Source organism: Nelumbo lutea, chromosome 8 (genome assembly GCF_056320005.1).
Source record: "Nelumbo lutea isolate HS-2025 chromosome 8, American lotus-T2T, whole genome shotgun sequence".
NCBI classification, from domain to species: Eukaryota; Viridiplantae; Streptophyta; class Magnoliopsida; order Proteales; family Nelumbonaceae; genus Nelumbo; species Nelumbo lutea.
The window spans coordinates 33,818,901-33,835,542 of record NC_142691.1 but is presented as its reverse complement, the minus strand read 5'-3'; the positions used below and the strand labels follow the sequence as shown (position 1 = coordinate 33,835,542).

Here is a 16,642-nt window from a genome sequence, read left to right as displayed (position 1 = left end):
TTATGAAGTAAGACACTAAAATTTATTTGGACCAAGAACAATCAGCCCAGCCCATGTAAGAACAACACCACCATATACCATATATGGAAGAAGACTGAATGGACTGTAGAACTTGAGATGCAGCAGCAGTTGAAAAATGAAATCAAACGCTGTTCTTAATAGAAGAACTGTAGCCATTGTCATAAAACTTGGACCACAGCATCACACCACCATAATTGGAAGAAGACCGAATAGAGGGTAGAACCTGAGACACTAGTGTGTCTGGCGGGATGTAGCCACCGCTGGGGGCTGCACTTGAATCGGCAGGCAGCCCCAAGAAGATCTGACTATTTGGAACCGACGAGGTCCATTGGTTCCAAGCGCTTATAAGATTGTCAGCACTTCCGGCATACTGACATGGAGGATTGTTATAGAACTGGACCCAGACGTAATCAAAGAGGCCAGTTTGAATTGCACCATTAAGCCATGCATCTGGGTAGGGGCATTGCGGAGCAGCACTCAAGTAAACCTTAGAACCGAATCCATTAAGAGCCTTAGCCAACTCGTCCCAGTGCTGGGTCGTGCCACCCTCGATGTCAAAGTCGATTCCGTCCAGAACAGCGGCCCCTAATGGACGTGAATCTGACTGGCCTCCCAAGAAGTTGTTCCAAAGGTAGTTTGCGACTTGCTGAGCATCATCCGCAGAAGAAAGGGAGTAGCTTCCAGCGCCACCTCCAAGGGAAAGAAGCACTTTGATGCCTTGGCTCTGGCAAGCTTTTATATCACTACTCAAACCGGTGCAACCATTTGAGGTTGGGTCACAATGGCCAGCTAAATTGAGCTGTGGGGTCTGGCCATTGCCAAATGCAACTAGAAAGGCAATGTTCACAAACTGGTAGTTGCCTGTGGCACATGTATCGGCCAAACTACCTTCTCCTCCGTTTTGGCCCCAATACACTGCTATTCCTCCTGCTTGTGACCTCACAACCAGGGAAAACAAGACAAGAGAAAGAAGCACAACTACTGGTCTGGCTGCCATGTCTAAGCTATTTTGTTTAGCGGTGGTGACTGGTGAGGGTGTGAGGGATGAATCGAGCGGTCTACAACTTGGATATTTATAGGCGTGACCCATCTGTGCAACAATAGAAAGAACAAACCGCGTCTTGACTTGACTCACAGACTTACGGGAGAAGGCTTCCCGGAAATAGTAACTGGACTCGACTCCATGCTTTTAAACTAAAATGTCTATTTCACATTGCAAACAACCAAGTTTTCTTCAACGTACTGGAAACGCAAAGTTATAAGCAAAATTTTTTATTGAACAGTATGCGAAATTTAATAAAACATTTTTATCTTTCACCGAAAACGGGGTAATTTGCTGAAACCATGATTTTTAAAACCGACCCAGTGATCGAACGGGTTTAACGGTCCGACCATTTAAACTGAATGCTCGGCCTGTTGTGATACAAAAATAAAAAAATAAAAAACGGTTAAAATTGTTCGAACAGTTAATCGTCCAATTCAGCAGTTCGTTGACCAAAATCAATGGTTTCGAGGGGGAAAACTGGAACCGGTCAGGTGACCGGATACCGATTTTTCCAGTCCAGTCCAGTCTTGAAAACCATGGCTGAAACCTCTTTTTGGTTCTCACAACTCCTCAACCTTGGGAAAAAGGCCCATTTCGATCCTAAAGAATAGAAAAGGTCATTTTTTACCTTAATAATAACACCATTTAATTTTAATTTGTAGGCAGAAATAGAAATAGATGGTGTTTGAAATGGCATTACTTCAAGCGTCCAATGAAATGACCTTAAAGTATTTAATTTACTTAATTAAGTTAATTAAATAAATTAAGCAAATTAAATGAAATTAATTAATTAATTTAATAAATAAATTAATCCAATTAAATAAGGTTTTAAAACCCATCCCAAAACAAGACCACTTTGGTCATTGTTGTTTAGGTCAATGATTCAATTGTTTGGTTCAAATATGGATCGATCCATGATATTTTGAAAAATAAAAAATAAAAAAAAGACCCGAAAACCATTTATTGGATCAAATAGTTTAGCAATTCAATCATTTAGGTCAGCAATTTGTTGAGCAAGTTAAAATTTTCAGACGGTCAAACTTCTCAACCCAAGATTTTGTCAATTATCTGGTAACATTTTAAACCCAGGCAGTGGAACCATTCGGCCAAAGAGTAAGTCAATTGCCCAGTTCCTTTTTATAGTTGGCCCAGAATTTTTCAAAACAAAAACATTAACTTTGTTAACAAACTGTTGCCCCAAACGGTTGCACTACTAAATTGTACTTCGATCTAGTAATAATGGTCTTTGAGTCATTTTTTATTTTAATTATTTTTAATTTTTCTTATTTTTTTAAATGTCTTGAGTTGATTCATTCAACCCAAAACAAAAACATTTGCCGTTCAAATGCATCCTCATTTCTTGGAATCTGCTTACCTCATATTCCTATACTTCTAACCATGCCTATCACTATCACTTGGTTGGAATTTCTTCACCTCATATTCCAGTTAGATGTTTGTTTGTGTTAAGAATAGATCGCCAACCACCGGCGATCATTTTTTTCCGGTCGCCAGTGTCCGTAGATTCAGATCATACTAGCTGCGTATTGCTGCTCAAGAGCATTCACAGGCGACTATTATCACCACCGGTTCTATTTTTATTTTTTTTTCTTATTTCATATATATTTTCTTTTGTTTTTTAAAATATTTAATAAATTTATTTGTTAAAAAGGGTGATAAACCACCCTTATTTGGCCTCTCGAAGGCCCCTATATCTATATATTTCGTTTTTGGGTTTCTGTCGAGCGAAACTTTGTTTATATGCGTGTGGGTAAAGATGGTGATGGAATCTTGATCGAGTTGACTCCGGGTTAAATTGGTTTATATTGCTCTAGTTTTTTATTCGGTTTATATTAATTTTGGTTCGGTTTGTATTACTTTTGGTTTAAATCTATTCAAATTCCCAAGACACCCAAATATTAATCTTTTGCTTAGCGAACTGAGTAACAATATGAACTAATAATAATTACTTATAATTAATTAACAGCGACAATTAATGTTTGCTAACTAAAATATTATTAAAAAAAATTGTAAGTACCAAATATTAATGTTTGCTGACCCAAATATTAAAGTTTTTACCCACATTAATTAATAATGATAATTAATTACTAATAATAATGATATTTATTCAGACTACTAATTAATAACGATTTTAATAATGATAATTATTAATTCAGATATAATCATTTAATATTTATATTAATTCATAAGTATATAAGTAATGTTAATTGTTCGTATTATTTTTATCATTAATAATAATAAACAATAGTATTATTATCCATTATTTTTTTATTTAGTGAAAGTAAAATTAAAAAATTCCAATTATTCAACATTGATATTTGATTTGCAAACAAACAAATAGACAACCCCAAATTTGGATCTTAGGCCTTTATTTTAGATGACTAAGCATCTATTAGATGACAGTGAAAAATGATAGTATTGACCCTAATGCTCATTTAAATAAATTTAATCAAAACAAAATAAAAATAAAAATTCTATTTTTGCCCTTAATAAGACATGGACAAGCACTCTATTGGCTATACTTGGTCAATTTTGTTTAATGTACAAAAAAATGTGTAAAGGGTATTTTCGGAACAAAAAATCATGGGCCTAATAATAAAACAAAAACTCCTTAATGAAAGGTTGATTAAGTAAATAAGTTGTAAAATATATGGAATGTTTTAGTAAAATGAAAACTATAAGGTAGGTTTAAGTAAATATGTAAAACTATAAGGTGTGTTCTAGTAAATGACCCTAATAGAAACACATAAGAGTAGATTTAATATCAGCACCCCACAACGTCCCACAGCACATCTCCATCATGTATTCGGAACTTCTCCCGATGATAGTACCAGAACCGATGATGTCATCATTTGGAGATGTTCTCAATAAACGACGGGGATATGTTGTGGGCTGCGGATGTGAACTCATAAGAGTACAATTGCTTTATATTTTCAACTTTTAAATAATTAATAATTATTCATATTTTATATGCAACTTTTAATAATTTTTTTATAATACAAAAATAACAATAATTAATTTCAGTTAGGTTCATTCATCAAACTGATGAAACCAACCAACTTGATCAACTCGACTTGAGTTGGTCGGTTTTCTAGTATTTTAGGTCAACTTTGGTTCAAAGCATTCCCAATTCGACCAAGTTAGATTAGTTTCACTTTGGCCATTTGTAAATCGGATGACTTAACCATGGATATATATATTAATATTTTATATTTTAAATATAGTTTTTATTATGAAAAAGTGGGAAATTTTCCATATTTCTTATTCTAAAATGTTTTATATCATAAATCTAATTTTGAAATTTATTTTTTAATAATTGCACTATAATTTTTAAAATTTAATTTAATTTTTGAGTTTAAATCTTTTAAACTAACTAACCAAACAAAAAATCGACTCAAACTAATATAAGTTAAGTGGGTCGGTTTTCACAAAAGGTCAGTCGGTTTTAGCTGACCAACTCCCCAACTTGACCAGGTCAATTTGGTTGGCCAAATAGCCTACGACCGAACCAAACCAACTCATGAACACTCAGAATTTCAGCTAAATTAGTAATCTCATATTTGATAAATAATAATAGTTTAATCTCCAATAATTATTGAAAATTTATAGCGAAAGTACACAATTATTGAAAATATATTGATAAATAAAAAAAACAATAATTGCAAAATACAATAAAGTACTAAAAGTACATTAACTTAATCAATAAATAGTATAATTACAAATAATAGTTTAATCTCTTATAAATATTAATCAATAAGTTATAACAAAAATAGAAAAAATACAATAAGTACAATAAATTAAATTTAAAAATTTTAATAATAGATGTTTAATCCCCTAATTATTTAAAGTTTTCTGTTAAATAATGAAACAAAATAAATTTATACATAATCAATGAAAATACATTTATCACAAAAAACAATAAATAATTACTAAAATACAAAAAAAACATTAATTTTAGTATATATAATTATATAATAAATACTAATTAAGAATTTAAAATTATTATTAATAAATATTAGTTTTTTTGAAAGTTATTTTCTCGAATTATTACTTGATATAAGTGAAATTAGTTATTTACATTGTTATAGAAAAATATTAAATAATTATTAATTTCAATATTATGTTATAATTATTTTTCTAATTTTTAGAACTTTTAAATTTATTACATAAGTTATTTATTTTAACTATTTAAAATCTAGTTATGTTAAATAATTTTTATTTAAAATATTTAGTTATTAAATATTTAAATAATATGTAAAATATTTAAATTTAAAAATATTAGTTATTTATTGAATTTAATTATCCATAAAATCACAATTTATACTATTATTACATAATTTCATTAATAATTTTATAATATATTAATATATTAATTTATTATTAATTTCAATATTATAATTTATAGATTAATATTTATTAGAGATTAAACTATTATTTTAGATTACTCTATTTATTAACTAATTTAATATGTTTTCAGTATTTATTGTAGTTTTATGAGATATCTATTATATTTTCATTATAAATTTATTTTCAATGATTGTGTATTTTTACTATAAAATTTCAATTATCATTAGAGATTAAACTATTGTTATTTATGATAGATTAGACTATTAATTTAGTTGAAATTAGGTGTGTTCGAGGATTGGTTCAATTTAGTTGTAGGTTGTTTCGCTAACCAAATCGACCTAGTCTAGTTGGAAGTTTGTCACTCGAATTTGATAGATTTAACCAAATCGATCTATTCAAGGATTGGTGAAAACCCACCAACTTGGGTTGTATTAGTTTAGGTCTATTTTCCATTTAGTTTGTTTGTTCAAAAGATCTAAACTTAAAAATTAAATTTAAATTTAATAAATTAATTATAGTCATATTATTAAAAAATAAATTTATGATATAAAATATTTTAGACTAAGAAATATGGGAATGTTCCCAGTTTCTCGTATTAAAAAAACTAAATTTAAAATATAAAATATTGTAAGTACATATAGTTCTTTATCACCCCAATTACATTTAAAATATTAAAATAAGGTTACATCTAGCAACACGAGGAATTTCCAAGAACCTACGATGGGCTTAATAATCATCACAGACTTGTAATGAGCTTAATAACCATCGCAAACTTGTGATGAGCTTAACAACCATCGCAAACTTGTGATGAGCTTAATATCCATCGCAGAAATAACAATGAGCTTAAAAGCTTCCCAAGATTTGCAATAAGCATTGAAGGCCATCCAAGACTTGTGATGAGCATAAAACACCTCCTAGGGTCCACGGTGAACAATGGGCATTACCTGAGACTTGCAATAACATCACTAGTTAGATCTTGTCCTTTAACACGTAGCCACTAGGAAACCCATAAAGGAACGTAGCCTATATGTGCCATTTGAGAATCCTTACGAGAAAGGAAATTTTGTCTATTAAAGATCATGCTAAAACATATGGCGAAATCCCAATGGTGCTTCTTTAATAAATGATATAAAGATCACATTTCCTAATATGAAATGTCTCCTTTTCGATCCTTCTCCTTGTAGCCTTGGTGTCCTCTCTAGGATGTAATTTTCTTCTAAGAAACAGGCATTTCGACTGCAAAACACCTTTTATTCTTTCAGATCATAGAATAGGTAACCCAGAGAGCCTTTGGGGTAACCTATAAATAGGCGATGACTGGTCTTTGATTCTAATTTGTCAGCACTAGTTCTTTTAACATGTGTTGGACAACCCCAAATTTTCAAGTGTCTCACACTTGGTTTCTTACCGGTCCAAAGCTCATAGGGAGTTTTCAAAACGGATTTGGTTGGAACCCGGTTCGGCATGTACATAACAGTCTACAATGCGTATCCCCAAAAGGATGTAGGTAATTCTGAGTGGACGAGAAGTGACCGGACCATATCCAATAGGATCCAGTTCCTCCTCTCTAACACACCGTTTAACAGTGGTGTAGCGAGAAGGGCCAATTGTGATACTATCCCGTTGTTCTTTTAAGTAGTCCCTGAGTTCACCCAAAACTGGGAACTGATTTCCCAAGAAATTTAAAAAATTTCCTATAGAAAGGTTGAAAGAAATTTCATAAATTTCTCTCTTCCATCTGGGAATCACTTTCCCTATTTTAGAAAACTACATTTTCAATGATCAATCTTGAACCTAAAACCGGACCACATCTGAAACCAAAAGGGAGGAAAGGGATATACCTGATACGAAGTAGTAGTAACTCCCATTGAATGTGTTCATGCCCAAGGAGAAGACCAAAACCCGCTTCTACTAAAGATGACACAGTGTGTGAAGAAGTAGGATCAACAAGATGGCTCTTCAACAAGGACCAAGATTCTTCAGCAAGAAGTAAACAAGGGCTGGTAAGCATGACTTCAGATTGTTTCTTCAATGAAGAAACAATATCAAGAACCTTTCTTGATCAATTCCACAAGAGGATATCTAACTAGGTAGGGATGGCAAGAATAGGAGAGAATTTTGCAATTGTTGTGTGTTAAAACTGAGGAATTTGCCCCCTATTTAGTAATTCTTTGGATCAGCCTCCTAATCTAATTAGGAGAGAGTTTCTTGATCCAAATTTGATATTTGGATCTGGACTCTTAAATGGATAAGACTTATTTTATCCTTTCAGCTAATCCTAATCAGATTATAAATTGGATCTTGCCTTCTTTTAATTAACTAATTTAAGCCCAATTCGAATTGGGCTCTAGGCTCATTAAGCTTATGTGCTCACTTACCCCTTAACCTACTGCCCAGTTGGCTCTCTTTGTATGGCGTTGGACCCAAACATTGATTTACACATCGACCACATGGGTTCAGCCTAGCCTTTGTTACAAGGCCTGGCCGAATTCACTGTAAGAGACAATGAACCCCTGAGCCCATCACCATGGGCTCTTAGTGGGCCCAACATTTACAATGAATGGTCCTTGGGTCCAGCCACCATATGAAAGCCTAAGGATTGTGGACAGATGCAAGATTAGCCAATCAGGTATTACCCTCAATGGTCTTACACTTAACCTCTTAGTCCATAATGATCAAACACTACCCGACAAGAGAGGAACTCTCCATCGACTACAAGGACCTCTCCCTTTTACAAACATTTTGAATCCATAAATATATATATATATATATATATATATATATATATATATATATATATATATATATATATATATATATTACAAAACAAATCTCAATGTTTGAATCAACTACTAGTAGTTTAAGTTTCTATTAGAGAGAGTGCATTCCCCGATCATTCACTTTGTTCGACAAAAGGGCTGATCCTATCATTATGATCACTCACTCAGGTGAATTCTCAGATTGTCCCAACATTCCTAGGTTTTGACCCCCTCTAATGGTCTCACTGATTGGCATATCAAGGATAACACACTCCGACACCTAGTGTAGTACCATAATCAAGTCTAGGGGTCAGGTGTAATATTCCAGTTTTTCCCATCTATCTCCAAGGTCCAGGGCAATATTGTAATTTTGTTTGGTTTAGGGTTTTAAGAAAAACCCACACTTCATGTACCTCAGGTCTCACCCTGGCAGCTGTGACAATCCATCCCAACCAACTTGGTGGCACGTTAGTGTCAGCCTTGGCAGGATAAATCTCCCAAGATCTATCCAATGGCTGTGAAGATTCTAAACTAACACGAATCTCATATGTGTCCACTTTAAAGGTATTACACAGAAACTTACCACAATGACATGAATCAATTATGTACTTTATTCATTTACAATAAATGTCAAAAGATACACCAATTTGATTGGAGCTAAGTGCATAATTGTCTAACACGGACTCACACCGAGACCCCTCTACCCCTCGTAATGACCAGCATATTGTCTGTGACAGAGACGGCGCAAGCAACAAGAACCAACTCCTACCTTGCAATAGTGTCCGGGAACGAGAGCACAGAGTCAAAGTGCCTAACAACACCGAGGTAAATAGCACCAATGTTGAAACCATGGAAAAGCAACAGCATCGCAAAGCTCGTCGGGCATCAGTAAAGAATAGTCCACATAGGAGTAACCTGAAACTAGTACCAAGCAGGGCGAGGGAAGAAGTGAGCTCGGTAGTTGCATAGCCGGCTCCTGTGTTGAGCCGGGCCACCCCCTTAGTGCTAGAGATTCTCACAATCCCGTGGCTGAAAGACTTTAAGACACCTACACTAAAAACCTATGATGGGAAGTTTGATTCCAATGACCACATTAACACTTTCCAGTCTCAAATGTTCCTTGCCGGAGCAGATGAGGCGAGCATGTGTGTAGCCTTTTCTACCACGTCCAGAGGATTATCCAGAAAATGGTACAAGAATTTAGCATCGGGCTCGATCAAGAGTTAGGGACAGCTTATAGACCTATCTACTGCCCACTTCATCACAAGTAAGAAGTGCCTGAAATCCGCAACGTGCCTTCTAAGTGTGGTGCAGAGGGAGAACGAATCGATTAGGAGCTACTTTGCACACTTCAATGAAGAGTGTTTGCAAATACCCAACCTCGACCCTGCCCTATACCTCATTGCAACCCAGAAAGGAGTTCGGCATGTTGAATTCTCCTGGCACCTCGGGGTGCACCTGCCAAAGACAATCGAGAAGTTCCTCAATGATGTTGAGAAATTCATGAGGATAGAAGAGGCTCTCAGGTCCAAGGCAGAAATCCAGCGGGAGAAAAGAGGAAGAGAGATGACGAAGGAGCCAGTAGTAGCAAACATTGGCGAAGGAAGAGAAAATCACCCAAAAGAAGTAAGTCTCCGCATAAAAGAAGTAAATCACCACCTCAGGGTTCTGGGTCAGGTTGGCAGTCTAGGACCCATCCATTTGAAAGGACCACCTACACTCCCCTTAATGCAAAACAAGGCGAGATCTTGATGGAAATCAAGGATTCTGGCTACATCAAGTGGCCGCATAGAATGCAAGGAGATCCGACAACTAGGAACCCAAATGTCTATTGCCACTTTCATCATGACATCGGGCCACAACATAGAGAATTGTCGAAATCTCTACGACGAGATCAAAGAGATGATTCGCCGTGGGTATCTGAAGAAGTTTGTCAAGCACAAAGATAGGGAGGTAACAGACCGATAGACTGATCAGAGAAGGGAAGATCCAAAGTTGAGCAAGAGTAATGACCAACGACCTTGGCAATAGCCGCCACTAAAGGACAGGCCGATCTGTGGGGTGATCAACATGATCACCAGAAGGTCCATAGTTACGGGATGTAGCATAGCAGCAGGGAAGACCTTGGTTTGAGAGTTAGAACATGAAGCTGAGAACCCACACAAACGACCTCAGGTGGAGAAGCCCATCTACTTTACCTAGGACAATGCGCATGGAATCTTCATTACTCCATTGATAGTTTCAGTACATTCAAAAAAAGGGGGGGAAAGAGAAATCTACTAAAACGAGCTCAGAGGCTCAGTACATGATGTATATGTACAAAAGAGGTCCAAGAAAAGAGGCAGAATCAGTTATGGGGCTCTTCACCCCCACATTCAGTACGCTCGGTAGATCTGGGTGGCTCGATCTCTATGGCGTCCTTGACGACAACAACCACATCGGTCCCTATGACCTCGTCGACTGCCATCATCTGCACTTTTCCCACCGAGGTCATCATCACTAATTTCTTCAGAGTCCAAGTCCTACTTGGCCTCCGTAGCCATGACACCAGTGACTCCAATAGTGGTGATGGCATGAAGGTTGAGGTCGAGGAACTCTTGCCTGGTTAGCCACTGACATTGCTTGAAGCCCTTTCTATAAGCACCAGTACCAATCTCTATCTTCAGCTTCCGAAACTTTGCCAAACTCTAGAACTCAGCAACAGCGGCCTCCCTGGATTTCCCAATCTCCTCCTCAAAGGTGGCCTCGTACTCTTGCACGGTCTTCTTCAGCTCATTTGATACCTTCAACATATGCTCGACCAAGTCCTTTTGGGTCCACACGTCATTCTCAAGCTTGCGGATGTGGCCATGGGCCTTTGAGAATTCGACCTGGGTAAAGACAACCCTTTGATCCGCTTCTTCAGCCTTCGCCTTGGCAGCTTGGGTTTCTTGCTGATGCAACTCGAATTGATGGGCAAAAGAGTGTAGTATGGAGTTCATCTAAAAAAATGAGAATTAGACCAACTATTGAAGACCAAAGCGGTTAAAAGAATCCAAGTCGAAGACATATTGCCATATAGGTACTTGCACCTCGGGACAACAATTGCTCGACAGGTAGCCCGACAAACTTCTGGACCACGGGAGGGAAGATTGCATCCCTGCTCTTCAGGAGGCTGGTTCAGACGTTCAGGATGCTCGGGACCATCTCGGGGCCCTTACTAGAGGAGTCAACCCTAGGGGTAGCAACCTAGTGTACTGGAGTCCGAACTACTTTGGGTGGGGGAGGAGAAGTCTGCTCACGGTTTTCCTTGACCAGGTTGATGACCAGAGGCTCCTGGGCTCTATGGTTGGGGGCTCAGTTGTGGGGGTGCTGGTGACTTGAAAAGGGGCATTACACCTTGACTACGTTCTCTTCTTCCTCTTCTTCGTATTCCTGAAAAGCTCAGCACTAGGAATGTCAGACATGGCTCTTGCAGGAATACTGACCAGGTCAGCCGAAGTGATCAATAAAAGCAAATGAGAGAAAACTGTGTGCCGAGGCGATAATCCACCTAGAGCACTTAGCCTGGCCTCAACGGGCATATTTTTTTCAGACAAGTACTCCTTAATGCAAGTCATCCAATGTGTAGGAAAAGGCCACCCCCTTCGGCAGAAACAGTAAAATACCTCCTTTTCAAGGTTGGAACTTAGTTTGGGTACTCGTTGAGGATTTTATACCCTAGATGGAAAGAGATGTAAAATCTTCACTTGTCTTCATGGATGAGGTAGGTGGAAGTCTTCTTGACCCCATAGAGCGAGCTGAAGATATCTAAGTTTAAGGGCATATCTAACTTCACTTGTCTTCTTGGATGGTTCATATCAAAAGCATCCAACGGTTCTCATTTGAATCGGACATGCACTCCTTGAGACAAAAATAGTTGAGCGTGTGTTTTGACGTTTGCGGAGTTTTGGAATCCGCATGACATCTGCGCATTCCTAGTATGCGATCTGGGTAAGTGATTTAACTAGGTGGGTCACCGACGATGGACCACCAAGCTGGGTACCGACCCAAAAGAAGACAAGCGAAATTGACCTGGCCTCGTTGTGACCTCCCCGCCCCATGTGAGGACCCCTGTCACAGGGAGTGTGGGCAACTAATGAGGGTTGACTTGCTCGACCTACTAAGCAATTGACACGTGGACACGACAAGGGGAGTAGACACATGACTTAGCATTCCTGGCCACATCAATAGGTTGTCATAGCACTCTTGCCCAATTATATGAAGGCAATACTCCCAGGGCGTAATGGACCCCTATGGCATGGTTCGAAGATTTCGGGAGCATTTTGTCAGACCATGGCAGCTTAATTATATGAAGGCAATAGTCCCTTAGACCTAGGTACGCGTGTTCATTTTGCTTTCTAGCTCTCCAACTCTCAATCTTTCAGCTCGCTACTCACATACAGTACTGACTTAAGCATCGGAGTGACCTCGCCGGGCTAGCCACCCCAGGTTCTCTAATCCCTCTGTTTTGCAATTCGACCGGCCAACTAAGCAATTAGTGGTCGAGCTGTACACCAGCTAAGAGCATCCAGATTGCGCACGATCAATTGGCGCCATCTATAGGACACCTTCCCACTGGATGACATACGCTCTTGAACAAGGGCTTCTTCAGTCGTACTAGGGTCTGTAGAACTCGTCGAGGTGGTCACATCCGTGGCACCGACCTCACGCTCCTAGGCCAAGGAAGTCACCTCGGTCGGACCACACTCATACTCGCTAGCCGAGGAGGTTTCCCCAGTTCATGTAGACTCACTACTGCTAAGGGAAAAGCTATCACTCATACTGGAACAAAGGAATGAACTAGAGCGAAAAGAACTTACCTAAGGAAAAGAAAAAGCAACCCTGAAGAGAAGGAAAAGCAACTTCAAATACAAGAGCGGACATCACTGACCTGGACATCAAGGCGTGAGCTCCAAACACGACAACTCCGAATGTAAGACGACAAAATGGGACCCAAGGCCCCTATTTATAATTGGGATAACCGACTTGGACAGTCCAAATATAAAGCATCCAACGGTTCTCGTTCAAATCGATCGCATGCTCCTTGACATGAAAAAATTAAGCGTGTGTTTTGACATCCCCAGAGTTTTGGAATCTGCATGATGTCTGTGCATTCCTAGTACGTGATTGAACCTCGTCATGACCTCCCCGCCCTAGGTGAGGACCCTTGGCACAGGAAGTGGGGGCAACTGGTGAGGGGTAATTTCGCTCGACCTAGTAAGCAATTGACACATGGACAAGACAAGGTGAGTTGACACATGGCTCAACATCCCCGAAGACCTCAACAGGTTGTCTCAGCAATCTCGCCCACCTCGGCATATCAGATCAGCATCCTCAACCACCTCAAGAGGTCGGGCCACTTCGGGTATCTCGGCCACCTCGGGTAGCAACAACTCCCAGGTATCTCAGGATGACCGAACCTTCCCAAAGTGACAAGTAGCAGACCTCTAGAAGCTTCTCAAACGTCTTTGAACCATTTGAAATCACACCGCGTAACCATAGACATTATCCTTGTCCCACCTGAATCGGAGCGAAACGGTAATCCTCATCAATTAGCGAAATTTCCTTCTCCTAGGGTGTAATGGACCCCTATGGCGCGATCCAAAGATTCTTGGATCTTTAGGTCAGACCCCCAGCTGCTTAGATATATAAAGGCAGTAGTCCCTAAGATGAAAGTACGTGTGATCATTTTGCTTTCCAGCTCTCCAACTCTTTAGCATTCAGCTCGCTACGCACATACAATACTGACTTAAAAATCAGAGCGACCTAGTTAGGATAGCCACCCTAGGATCTCTGATCCACTTGTTTTGCAGTTTGACAAGCAAACTAAGCGATTGGCATTTGAGTTGTTCTCCAATTAAGAGCATCCAGATCAAACACGACCAATTGGCGTCGTCTACAGGATACCTTCCCACTAGATGACATGCGTTCGTGAACAAGGGCTTCTTTGGCCATAATGGGGTTTGTAGGACTCGCCGAGGTGGTGACCTCCTTGGCACCAACCTCACACTATTGGGCAGAGGAAGCCACATCAGTTGGACCAGACTCAAGCTCGCTAGCCAAGAGGTTTCCCTAGTTCGGGTTTCCCCGGTTCAAGTGGACTCACTACCACTAAGGGAAAAGCTATCACTCATACTGGAACAAAGGAACAAACTGGAGCGAAAAGAATTTACCCAAGGAAAAGAGAAAGCGACCCCAAAGAGAAGGAAAAGCAACTTCGGACACAAGAGCGGACCCCACCGACCTGGATGCCGAGAAGCGAGCTCCAAACATGACAACTCCAAATGAAAGGCAACAAAATGGGACCCCAAGGCCCCTATTTATAACCAGGATAACCATTATTGGATGGTCCACTTCAAAAGCATTCAACAGTTCTCGTTCAAACCGGTCACGTGCTTCTCGAGACAAAAATAGTTGAGCGGGTGTTTTGTCATTTGCAGAGTTTTGGAATCCTTGTGATGTCCGCGTGTTCTTGTTATGCGATTGAACCGGGTGGGTTATTGAGGATGGACTGCCAAGTCGGGTACCGATCTAGAAGAAGACAGGAAAAATCGACCTGGCCTTGTCATGACCTCCCCACCCCAAGTGAGGACCCTTGTTATGGGGAGTGGGGGCAACTGATGAGGGGTGACTTGGCTCGACCTAGTAAGTAGTTGACACGTGGACACAACAAGGTGAGTAGACACATGACTCAACATCCTCGGCCACCTCGACAGGTTGTCTCAGCACTCTCGCCCACCTCGGCACATCGGGTCAGCATCCTCAAACACCTCGGGAGGTCGGACCACCCTGGTTATCTCAGTAACCTCAGATAGCACCAAGATCCAGGTATCTTAGGATGGCCAAACCATCCCAAAGTGACACGTAGCAGACCTCCAGAAGCCTCCAAGCCATCTTTGAACCCTTCAGGATCACACCGTGTAACCATAAGCATTATCCTCATCCCACCTGAATCAGAGGGAAATGGTAATCCTCATCAATAAGCGCCATTTCCTTCTCCTCGGGCATAACGGACCACTACTGCACGGTCCAAAGATTTCGAGAGCTTTTCATCAGACCCATAGCTTCTTAGCTATATAAAGGCAGTGGTCCCTAAGACCCAGGTACGTGCAATCATTTTGCTTTCTAGCTCTCCAACTCTAATGCTTTTAGCTCGCTACTCACATCCAGTACTGACTTAAGCATTGGAGTGACCTAGTTGGGCTAGACACCCTAGGTTCTCTGATCCACCTGTTTTGTAGTTTGACCTTCCAGCTATGCAATCGACGTTCGAGGTGTGCTCCAGCTAAGAGCATCCATATCGCATACAATCAATTAGCGCCTTCTATAGGACGCCTTTCCATTGGATGACATACACTCTTGAACAAGGGCTTCTTTGGCCGTACTGGGGTCTATAGGACTCACCGAGGTGGTCAACTCCTTGGCACCAACCTTACACACTTGGGCCTAGGAAGTCACCTCAGCCAGACCAGACTCATGCTCTTTAGCCGAGGAGGTTTCCCTAGCTCGGGTTTCCTCAGTTCAGGTGGACTCACTACCACTAAGGGGAATGCTATCACTCATACTGTAATAATGGAATGAACTAGAGCGAAAAGAACTCACCCAAGGAAAAGAGAAAGCGACCCCGAAGAGAAGGAAAAGTGACTTCGGATATAATAGCGAACACCACTGACCTAGACACCAAGGCGCGAGCTCCAAACATGACAACTCCGAATGTAAGGCAACAAAATGGGATCCCAAGGCCCCTATTTGTAATTGGGATAACCGATCTTGGACGGTCTAGATCTAAAGCATCCAATGGTTCTCATTCAAACCGGTCACACGCTCCTTGAGATGAAAACAACTAAGCACATGTTTTAATGTCCTCAAAGTATTGGAATCCACATTACGTCCATGCATTGCTGGTACACAATCTAGGTACACGATTGATCTAGGTAGGTCTCTGACAATGGACTGCCAAGCCGAGTACCGACCTAGAAGAAGACCAGCGAAATTGACCTGGCCTTGTCGTGATCTCCCCACCCCAGGTGAGGACCCCTAGCACAGGGAGTGGGACAACTGATGATGGGTGATTTGGCTCAACCTAGTAAGCAGTTGACAATGGAGAAGACAAGGTGAGTAGACACATGACTCAGCATCCCCGACTACCTTGGCAGGTTGTCTCAGCACTCTCGCCCACCTCGGCACATGGGTCAGCATCCTCAACCACCTTGGGAGGTTGGGCAACCTTGGATAGCACCGACACCTAGGTATCTTGGGATGAGCAAACCTTCCCAAAGTGAAACGTAGCAGACCTTCAGAAGCTTCCCATCCGTCTCTGATCCCTTCGGGATCACACTGTATAAACGTAGGCATTATCCTCATCCCACTCGAATCGGAAGGAAAAGCGACTTCGGACAGAAGAGCAGACACCACCGACCTAGACACCCTG

The 16,642-nt window shown here is 40.1% G+C and overlaps 1 protein-coding gene across 1 annotated transcript; it reads right to left on the bottom strand.

The window, feature by feature from the left end:
* On the bottom strand, positions 1-1,180 carry LOC148843762 (acidic endochitinase-like). The gene has a single exon (XM_088957051.1). The coding sequence runs from the start codon at positions 1,109-1,111 to the stop codon at positions 143-145; it is 969 nt and encodes a 322-aa protein (XP_088813177.1). The 5' UTR covers positions 1,112-1,180; the 3' UTR covers positions 1-142.
* Between the last annotated feature and the right edge of the window lie 15,462 nt (positions 1,181-16,642).